Source organism: Psammomys obesus, unplaced genomic scaffold (genome assembly GCF_907164565.1).
Source record: "Psammomys obesus unplaced genomic scaffold, mPsaObe1.curated_primary_1811, whole genome shotgun sequence".
In the NCBI taxonomy this organism is placed as follows: domain Eukaryota; kingdom Metazoa; phylum Chordata; class Mammalia; order Rodentia; family Muridae; genus Psammomys; species Psammomys obesus.
In genome coordinates, this window is record NW_026596406.1 from 157231 (window position 1) to 168011 (window position 10781).

Consider the following 10781-nt stretch of genomic DNA (forward strand, 5'->3'; position numbering starts at 1 on the left):
ATCCAGGTGTGCGCCACCATATCTCATTCTCCCAGTTTTAACATCTGTTCACCTGCTGTCTATTAGTTCCGTCTCCTGCTGACCGGAGCATTCTTAAACCTCCAATGCTGTCCTAGCCTTTCTCTCCAGAGCCTCTTCCCAAGTCCAAATTGGGTGAGTGGCTGGAGAGACAGAGGCACAGGAGGACATACAAGAAAATCATTAGCCAGGCGAGGTGACACACACCTTTAGTCGCAACACAGGGAGGCAGAGGCTCTGAGTTCAAGACCAGCCTATATACATATATATAGCCTATATACATATATACATATCTCCAAATCAGCTAGAGATACATAATGAGATTTGTTGTTTTGTTGTTTTTTTTTTTTTAAAGCATTCCGTTCCATTTTGGCTTTAACTTGGGAATGACAATGGGCAAGAAAATTTGATAAAGGTAGCACAGGCTGAAAACCTAGAGAGAGGCTTCTACAGCTGTGCGGCGGGAAGGGAGCCAGGGTGCCCCTGCTAGACACACAGTGCTGCTTAAGGCTTCAAACACTGAAGTCTGTGTGCTTCATGACATCAGGCTTATCTTCTCCGCTAGCTGTTAAAGCACAGAATGACCAAAAACAAGCAAACAAGGAGGAGGGCAGGACAAATGGAATACTAGAACAATTTGGGAAGAAGTCAGTGAATCCAGGCAACATTTTGCAAAGGGTTCTCCGGTGCAACAAGGCTTGCCTAACATGACATGTCTACTTGTGCTTGGTGAGAGGAGAGCCTGATGTGCCTCTGCATCTTAGATACACACGTTTACACTGCCACTTTATTCCATTTTGGTGACCTTGTGTCAGTCAGATGCATCAAATCAGGAGCCAGGGCTCAGGTGCCAGGTGATTCTCAATTATAAAATCATCAGTCCCAGGGTAAGCAGTCTCTGGTTACTTGGTGGGAAGAAGTGTGTTTGAGTGTCTCTTGCAGAATATCCAGCACCAGTACAGGTCAGGCCCGATGATTCTCCAGCTCTCTCCATGGCCAGGTGCCAACACACACAGCCTGGGCTACCTCTGCTGGGCCAGAACTAGTTTTCTGAACCAGGAACTCACAGCACCATCCACTCGCATCACCAAAGCTATGCCCAGGAGAAGTCCCACACTGCTTACGATGAAACCTATGGCCTCAAAAATGAACCTGTGGGGAAAGAACACAGATAACCGTCTAATTCCCTTCCCTACAGAGGTAGGACCTTGTCAGCCAAGGACATCATAGTTCTCTCAGGGTCTCTTCCTCCATAGCACTTCCTCTCAGGCAAACACTTACCTGGGGGCAAACACCTTCCAGACCATGAGATGCCTGCGGAGGATGGAGGCTGCCAAGGCACAGGCTAGAATCTAAGGGAAGGGGGAGGGACAGTTACTTGGGAGGAATTGCTGCAGAGCCTGGCAAGAGATAAGAAGAGGGGGAAAGCAGTGTATACTACTGGAAAAACCCTGGGTTAGGAGTTAGGAAGCCCAGTTCTTGTCTTGGTCCAAGCACTGACTCATGTGATCTTGGGCAGGTCACTATCCATCTGTGATGCCGACATTCAGGTTCTGTCTTACAGCATGGGAAGATGATAGTAACACATCTGCCTCAGGACCACAGTTTGAAAAAGAATCCTTGTTATGACCTTGGCTTTTCTAGTATCTGAAATGCAACTAAGAGGGCCCAGATCTACACTGCAAAGAAGAAAGGATCCAGGATTGGAATAAGAAAACTCAGCCAGGTCTCAAATCTGCCATTTGCTGCTGAATTTGAGCAATCACTTCACTTATTTGAACCCCTGTCAAGGATCTTTCCCAAGGTATTTGAAACTAGGAAAGTGCACCATGCACATCTGGGGCAAGGTCACGAGCTGTGTTGTCTCCCCCGTACCCACCTGAAGTCCGAGCACAAAGAGGTACTTGAGGCCCAGTTGCAGCAGGGCTGCATGGAAGTGATGTGGAGCACCCCGCAGGCGCATCTCCATCAGCGGCTCCTCGCTCTCCTCCTCAGGCCTGACTCTGGGATCAGTTTCACTCTCTGGGAGCTGCTGCCTCTTCCTTGGCCCTTGACTCTCACACAGGAAGGGCCAGAGCAAGAGCAGTGGGCAACCGACTGCCTCAGGGAGAACATGGCTGGCATCAAGGGAGGACCCTGGGACCAGTACACCATGGTCCCCCACCACCCTAGCTGGCTCAGGCTGAAAAGGGCTTAAGGCCAAAGGACTGTGAAAAGCCAACAAATCTTCCTTTTCACACCCGAAGTTTTCCTTTATTTCCACAATGCTGGAGTAAAGAGAAGTTCCAGAGGGAAAGAGGTACCTGCAAAGAGGAGGTGGGAGGCGAAGGTGTTAGCGCCCACCAGTAAAGCAGGTAACCAAGTACGAGAGCCATGACCTTCTGGGAATCCCACGAAGGCTGCATGCCAATGGATGGCTGAAAAGACAGGCTGGTGGCCTGTGGAGTAGAAGGTCTGGGTAGCCAAAAGGGTCCAAGCTGAGACTGCTGGCCACAGCACAGTGAAAGGACCTAGAAGAAAAGATCTACATCGTTACAATTGCATCTCCTTCCATAACCTACAGCCTACTGTTCTGGGGTCATGCACTCCTAGCACTTGAGCCAATTTTTGCAGTCATATGCTACCCCAACCTTCCGTACAGTCATTACTGCTATTCTAATTCCCCCAGTGCTACAAATCATATCATAAGACCACAGTGTTCAATCTCTTTCTTTCTCACAAGGAGTTCACAGTGCCATAATATTTCATAATGTATCAATTTTATAACTGAAAAATCAGGCTATGTGCTCATGGAGAGATGGCATTTCTCTAAGAAGTGGGTCCTGAGGGCCTTATCTCCCCTCTCTTAGGGGCAGGTTGTTAGCATGGTGCTAGCAGGTAAGGGAGGACATCAGGAAGACCCTTTCAAATGCAAGGACGTGAGCACCTCTGACACAGTGAGAAACAACTCCCTAAGACAAGTCACCCCGGGCTGAGGTTTACCAGGGGTGGCAACTGGTGTCCCAGCGGCAAGCAGATGGAGGAGAAGGAAGCTCTGCAGAAACAGGAGCAGGAACACGAGGCTGACACGCTCAACATGCAGCAGCAGGAGGGGGAAGGCCAAGAGGACGAGGGCTGTGACCATGGCAGCCGAGTAGACACTTCCCAGCTGATACGCAGCCACAGTTACGGGACCCTGAGCTTTGGAACTCTCTAGCCGGCCCTGGAACTCCTCCTGCATGTGGCGGTAGATTTGTGGGACCACATAATCTAGGTCAGCCTGAGTAGTAGGGGGGCCTGAGAAGGGAGTAAGGATAGTCCTGGTCCTTGAAGCAGCAGCCCCAGCCTTCACCAGCACCGTCACAGGCCTCCACAGCAGCAGCACGAGCCCTGAGGCAGCCAGCCCAGCCACAGCCCGAGGCAACACAGCTGATGCCCCAGAGACAAGGGCTCGGAGACGCGGTGGTGCTTCCTCCGCCCCTGACGCCAACGCCCAGTGGGCAGCGGTGCCTAGGACCATGAGAGGCAACCCCCAGCGCACAAAGAGCACAGGGGGCTCTGGACTCTTGAGATTACCGTAGCGCCGAAGCCACAGGCGAACCACAACTAACAGGGCCACCAGTGCCGCAACACAAGCTCCATACCACAAATTTTTGGCTCGACCTCCCACCATAGATGCCAGAGGACTCAGCCAAGGAGAGGAGTGGCAAGCAGGTGTCTCTTCGGGGCAGCGGTGAAAAAGCCCAGCTAGCCTTGTACATAAAAGCAATCCAATTCCAAGTCTCAGGGCGTAAGTGCCACTGTGCTGTGGGGGGCCTGTTGGGGCAGAGGGGCCAAGGCGGGATACAGTGAGCAGTTTAGGTGGCAGTAGCTGGCCCTCCCAGTGAAGCTGAGCAACCAGGAATAGGACAAGAGAGGACAAAAGGAAAGGGGTGGCCCTGGCCTCAGCAACAACAAAACTATCAGAGAAGAAGGTGGCCAAGCGAATAAGCAGGAGTAATAGGACAGGTCTAGGGACAGGAAGTAGGGGAGCCAGGGTCCTCTGGGACCCCCAACTAGCCCAAACTTTCCACAGAAAAGGGAGGACTGAACCTGCTGCCACTACAGCCCCTAGAACCACTGAATCCAGCTTTGACCCAGTAGTTACCAAGAGCCCAGCATATAGTAGGGCCCAACTTAGGCCCCATACTACAGGTATTAGCAGTAGTGGACGGAAGAAAAAGCCTGGGGACACTGCCAACTGGGATGCAAGCAGGCAGAGAAGGCAGGCAGCAGCCAAGAGGGCAGCACCCCCTGCCATTCGGACCAGAGAGAAGCGGGCCCAAGACTCGATGCAGATGGCCCGAGCTCCCCGCAGGAAGTTCCGAAGGTCAGCACTCAAGGTGCTCAGCATGGCCTCAGCCTCCTGGGGATTCTGCATAAGTTGCTGATAGCTTGCAGAGGCCTTGGAGAAGAGCTCCTGCAGCCGCTGGAGCTCTTTAACTTGGAGGTCCTGAGTTGCAGCTGAGTAGGTATGAAGAAATCGGGACACCTGGCAGAAACGGTCAGAGATACAAACGGGGGCAGAAGTAAGGACAGGTGTTATTCCGAGAGGTGCCTGGGAACCTGGGGCTCAGCTTCTACCCAAGATGGGGGAGGAAAGGCTAATGGAAGAAAGGCACAGTGGTTCTGGTGAGGTGAGAGTAGAACAAGGGCAATGGCTGGGCGTGGTGATAGGGCACGCCTGTAATCCCAGCACTCAGGGAGGCAGAGGAAGGCGGATCTCTGTGAGTTCCAGGCCAGCCTGGTCTACAGAGTCCAGAATAGCCAAGGTTACACAGAGAAACCCTGTCTTGCAAAACAAAACCAACCAACCAACCAACCAACCAACCAACCAACCAACCAACCAACCAACCAACCAACCAAAGAAACAAAAAGATTATGGGGTCATCAGAGTGCACTATTACCCAGAAGTCCTTTCACCTACCTGCTGGGCATTGATATGGAGAGCGGAGACTTGGGCCAGAGCAGAGGAGTGAGGGTGGGAGTCACTGTCACCTGAGAATAGCTCAGCCATCACTTCCCCGATGTTCCCAAACGGAATGGGCAGGCCTAGCAGCAGAGCCAGCGTGGGCACAAGGCTGACCTGAGGGATCACCTCTGGCTCCTAGATGGGAAGGGGGGGTGTCAGTGGATTCACCAGGCTGTGAGAAGAGTGGAGGCACTGTCTGGAGATGGCTCAGTGGCCAGAGCATGTGCTGTGTGCGCGTAAGGACCTAAGTTTTCACCACAGAATCTGTGTAAGAAAGCTGGGTGTGACCGTGCAGGGCTATGAACTGGTGCCACGCTGGGCAGATGGGAGAATTTCTGGCCACAAGGCCAGCTCCAGGTTCACTGAGAGGCCCTGTTTCAGTAAAATAAGGTGACAGAGCAGAACACCCAAGGTCCTTTGGCTCCTTGCGTACACAAGAGTGTGCAGACCAGCACACACATATGTACACATACCACATGCATACATCACACACAAAAATAAATAACGATAAATGAGAGTGGGGCCAGAGCATGGTTCAGGGAGCCTAAAAAAAGGCATCACAGTGTAGGGAGACTGGAAGAGGGGACAAGGCAGGCCTCACCTCGGGTGGGACGCTCGGAAAGAGGGCTGTGGGACTGTACAGGAAAAGTGCAGCCGAGACCTCCAGCTCACTGTCCCCTCCATGGTCCCCATTCATGGTCATCCCATGGTCACCAGCTACCACCAGCAGTGTGTCATTCTCCAGACGTTCTATAAGTCCCCTGGAGGTCAAGAACTGTGTCAGGGGATGGGGGAGATAAAGATCCTTCTCAGGGGCCCGCTCACCCACACCGACTTCCATTAACAGAGCTTAGAGCTCTGCCAAAAGAAGCCTCTGAAGCTCAGAGCTACACACCAGCATCTTCAAAATGGATGGTGCCTCTAGGTTTGGGGAAAAGGCCTGTATAAAATAATTCAGAGCTGCTGGGCAGTGGAGGCACATGTCTTTAATCCTGCACTCAGGATTCCTGAGTTCATGGCCAGCCTGGTCTACAAGAGTGACTTCCAGGACAGTCAGGGCTACACAGAGAAACCCTGTCTTATTTAAAAAAAATGGGAAAAATTCAGAGTCAGGCAAAGTGGCACACACCTTTAATCCCAACGCTAGGAAGCCAGAGGCAGGGGGCTCTCTGTGAGTTTTAGCACAGCCTGGTCTGGTTTATACTGCAAGTAGCCAGAGCTACATAATGAGATCCTATTGAAAAATGCACACACAGACAGAACTCACCCAGGAGAGAGGCCACAAATAAGATTTTTTTTTTCTCATGTAATCCCATATCCTTAGTCTCCCCCAGCCAATGTCTCACACTCACTGGATCACCTGGTCCATCTGGCTAAGCTTCTTGGCCATTTCCGGGTGGTGAGGGCCATGCTTGTGGCCACAGTGATCCACACCCAGGAAGTGAGCGATCAGCACGTCCCATGTACCACTGTCCACTGTGGAGGAAAGAACACTGGACACAGGGCAGAAAAGCCTAGGCCTCGCCCCAGCCAGGCACTGACTTCCCGCTATACCCGAGGTACAAGCAGAAGCAGAAGCAGTAGGATAAAAGCCGCTCCCCAGCTCCCAGAGCAGGACCATGCTCACTGATAGGATGGAGGTGTTCCAGGATGCCGCTATCCACGGTGTGCAGGTCTCTGACATTGAAGGAGGAGAAGAAGAAAGCTTGGGAGAAGGCTCCAGGGAAAAGGTCTTTCCAGGTATCATCTCCCATGAAGACTATCCGTCTTCCTGTAGAGATAAGAGGGGCATCGGAGCAGATCTTGTCCATGTGAGAGAACCAGAACAGGGGTTAGTGTGAAAGAAACTTAAAAAAAAATCAAAGAGCAGGCGAGAGAGCTCAGGGGGCAAAAGGGCTGCCATTAAGCCTGAGTTCTGTACTCAGAACCCACATGGTGGAAGGAGAGAATCAACTTCCAAAGTTGTCCTCCTCCCTCCACACGTGTACCATGGTATGTGCATTGTGTGCCTGTGTGTTTGTGTGTACATATTCAACAGAAATCCCACAGTGCAGTAATTCATTCCGATCACCTAAAATTTCACATCAAGAAGCTTTTTCTGATAGTCACGTTCCCTCTAGACCTGTCACCCCCATCCCTACAAAACGATCTGCTCCGCCTCTATCCCTAGGTATGCACGGAATGCATGCTCCTTTGTTCTGAGACAGATCTCACCACAGAGGGCAGTCCTCCTGCCCCCGCCTCCTGAGTGCTGAAGGTGGCACCATACTCTGCCTGTGACCTGTTTTCTTCATAGGCAGTAAATGAACACAATTTGGATACCTTTACTCTTTCTCCACACTTGTAAGCCAAGGCTCCTGTCTTTATTTCTTCCTTAATTGGGAGTTCCCAAAAGTTAAACAAATGTTTTGTGAAATTAGAAGCTTTGTCAAGGACAAAAATCTCTTGAGCTCTCTTTCTCCACAAGGAAGTTGTTTCCTGACACTATAGCCAAACATACAACTGGGTACCCTAAGTCCTGGCTCCCTTTCTTTCTTTTTTGGTTTTACGAGGCAGGGTTTCTCTGTGTAACAGCTCTGGCTGTCCCAGACTCGATTTGTAGACTAAGCTGTCCTTGAACCCAGGGATCTGCCTGCCTCTGTCTTCCAAGTGTTGGGATTAAAGGCGTCACACTCTAACAGCCCGGATGCACCTGATTTCCAAAGGGGCACATACTGACCTGCACTGTTGAGCTGCTTAATGAGATTGTCTTCCACTACAGCATGGCTGCCGAAGTTACTGCCGGCATCAATAAAAGTAGGCAGTGAGCCGGTGGTGAGAGCCTTGAGACGCTGCATGGTGGTCGTGGGGGGGTCCACCTGGGATCTGTACAGCCGGGCATGGTGGGGCTGAAGCTCTAGCATCCTCTTCAAGGAGCCTAATTTTCCCAGAAAAGGCACGGAGCCAGGAGGTTCCCCTGGCACCTGTGAACGCTGGGGCTGGGCAAAGTCAAATCGCAGAGCATCTATCAGCACCAAAACAACCCTGGAGAACCGGGAAGGCATCCAGCAGGCCCCAGGCTCTCCTTGGCTTCCCCATGGCAGGGAACCAGGGCCTGGCAGCTCTTGACAGCTGCTCTGGTTGGTGAGCTCCAAACGCGTAAGAAGGAAGCCACTGGTGAAGAGTGTAATGCCAGCGTAGAAAAGAAAACAGACCCAGGCTAGGAAGAGGAGCACTGAGCCCTTCTGCATCCTGGTGGAGAAGAGGAAAATGTTCATCGTGGTGCAAACAAGGAATGCACATTTTGGCCCTCAAAACAATGCCCAACAACGGTCACTGCTATAAACTCCAGGGCGCAAACAACTCATAGCCAATTCATTCTGGCTATTCCTACCAGTCCTACCATCTGAGGGAGCGATGCTCAGACTATGGATCTCAACCCGGAGCCCACAATACACCTACTGATTTAGGCTCTGGGGATGTGCATATATATCCAAGCAGGAGATCTAATGCTGTCAACCACAGTCTACGAGAGAGGCTTTTCCAAATGGTAGGTAGACTGCTCTCTGACAGTCCATTTCAACGACTCTCTTCGGACTATCTCAACATTCCCAGGGTGGCAATAGAAAGCAGCCACAAGGATAACTGGACTGAGCAAACGGCGCCGCCTGGCGGGGACCGAGGAGACGGTGGGGAGGAGTCACGCTCGCTTCCGGGCGGCCAGGATCCACAGAAAAGCGGAGGAACCCTGGTATAAACGGGCTCATTGAGCTAAGCTGGGATCCAGATGTCCCGGCGGCTCTGTCTCCTCCGGTGGGAACCCGGCCAGCACCTGGGCACTGGCACCCCGGCGGCAAACTGAGGCGCCCGTACTAGGGGTGACAGTAATAGAGGATTCTTGGGAGTCCTTGGCTCACCTGGATCCGCGCCGGAAGTGCGGCGACGGTGCCTGCAGCCTGGCACCACAGAGATGTGCACACCAGACAGAGCGCCCAACCGGGAGGTTCGTCGCCACCTGCCGGCGCCAGGAGAAAGTTCGACAAGGAATGTAGAGCTGGCAAGTTTGATGGGAGTTTCAGAAACACCTAAATGGGAGCAAGGATGACCGGCTGTGTTACATAAGCATGAAAGAAAAAAGTTTAGGGGACCACTGTCCATTTTTTTTAAAAAACGTGCATTTATGTGTATATGTGTGCCAAATGCATTTGATGCTGCAATTGCTTTTAACCACTAAGCCACCTCCAGATGCACTGTCAATTCTTTGTTTTTTGACACAAGGTCTATTATGTAGCTCTAGCTGTCCTGGAACTTGCTATGCAGACCAGGCTGGCCTCAAACTCGCAGAGATCTAATTGCCCTACTTAGCATTTAAGGTGTGGGTCATCACACCTGGCCTTCACTGTCCATTCTAAGAGTATGACTTTTGGAATTTGGCTAGAGCCCTAGCTCTGTCAGCTGTCCATTGTATGAAAAGGGGTCTGAATCTTTTCTCTAAAAAGATAAATAGAGCCGATGAACACATGGAAAGATTCTCAGCATCATTACCCATCTGGGAGATGCCAGAGGTAGCACTTTAGATCTACTAGTTAAGCTGTGGATGCAGTTCAGCAAAACAGTTATTTGGCTGGTAGGCACAAGTTCAGTTCCTAGCACCAAAGAAAACATAACAGCTGGAATGGTAGCTCATGCTACCCAGGACTCAGGAAACTGAGGCACAAGCTCAAGGCCAGCCTGGGCAACACAGAGACCTTATTTCAAAAAATGAACACAAGGAGGAAAAAGGATAAAAGTATTAACAACGATAATACAGAAAGTGGAACCTTCACACAATGATAGAACTGTAAAATGGCAGGGCAGCCCTAGGAAACAGCTTCTCAAAAGGTTTAGCTGCTGTATTACTCAGCGGTTTCACACCTAGGTAGATACCCAGATATGGTACTTAACATTGTCAACTTAACAGAATCCAAAACCACCTGGGAAATGGGCTTCTGGGTATCATGATTATGTTAATTGAGGCTGGAAGGCATGCCCACTGTGGGTGATGCCATTCCTTAGGTAGATTCTGAGCAGAATGAGACAGTGAGCTGAGCAATAAGCATGCAGTGAATGAATGTTCTAGCCACAGCAGTTCCCTTGCTCTTCCCTTTATAAGATATGCTCTGGGGCTGGAGAGATGGCTCAGAGGTTAAGAGCATTGGCTGCTCTTCCAGAGATCCCGAGTTCAATTCCCAGCACCCACATGGTGGCTCACAGCCATCTATAGTGAGATCTGGTGCCCTCTTCTGGCCTGCAGGTACACACGCTGGCAGAATGCTGTATAAATAAATCTTAAAAAAAAAAAAAAAAAAAAAAAGATATGCTCTGCCTGTGGACATCTGTAAACTCCTGACTCCTTCATTTCTAGATCACCAAATGAGCCGTCTCTCCCCTCTCCTCCCTATCTAAGCCCAAGTTTTCCGCGGGCTTCCTGGAATTCAATGTATGTTAGCCCTCTCATCAATAGCACCGACACACCAACCTGCGCATGTGGAAGTTAGAGAACAACTTCATGGATTGCTTCTTTCACCTTTTATGTGGCTCTAGGGATCCAACTCAGGTCATTTGGCTTGCACAAGAGGCTTTCCACTGAGCTGCATCACCAGCTCTGTATGACTTTCTATCAGTCCACTTCCCTGTATTGCCTACGTGACCTTGGCTTCTGTGAAAGCAGACGCCACTGGGGTTCGATTGTGTTGTTGCTGCTGTGAGGAGGGTTTCACTAAGAACTGTAAGGCAGCCTAGAGCTCTCAGCCCT

General features: G+C 50.9%; 1 protein-coding gene across 2 annotated transcripts; it reads right to left on the reverse strand.

Moving 5' to 3' along the window:
• Positions 1–198: 198 nt before the first annotated feature.
• Pigo (phosphatidylinositol glycan anchor biosynthesis class O) lies at positions 199–9151 on the reverse strand. Of its 2 annotated transcripts, XM_055597670.1 has the most exons (11): positions 8905–9151; positions 7728–8239; positions 6636–6779; positions 6361–6484; positions 5610–5769; positions 4964–5143; positions 3001–4528; positions 2322–2528; positions 1898–2115; positions 1300–1370; positions 199–1170 (listed from the first exon to the last, which is right to left on the reverse strand). In XM_055597670.1, exons 2-11 carry the CDS (start codon positions 8236–8238, stop codon positions 1041–1043), a joined length of 3273 nt encoding a protein of 1090 aa, XP_055453645.1. In that variant the 5' UTR covers position 8239; positions 8905–9151; the 3' UTR covers positions 199–1040. The 2 variants fall into 2 exon arrangements, with proteins under 2 accessions (XP_055453645.1, XP_055453644.1); XM_055597669.1 differs by lacking the exon at positions 8905–9151 and having other exon boundaries at positions 7728–8846.
• Positions 9152–10781: the final 1630 nt, after the last annotated feature.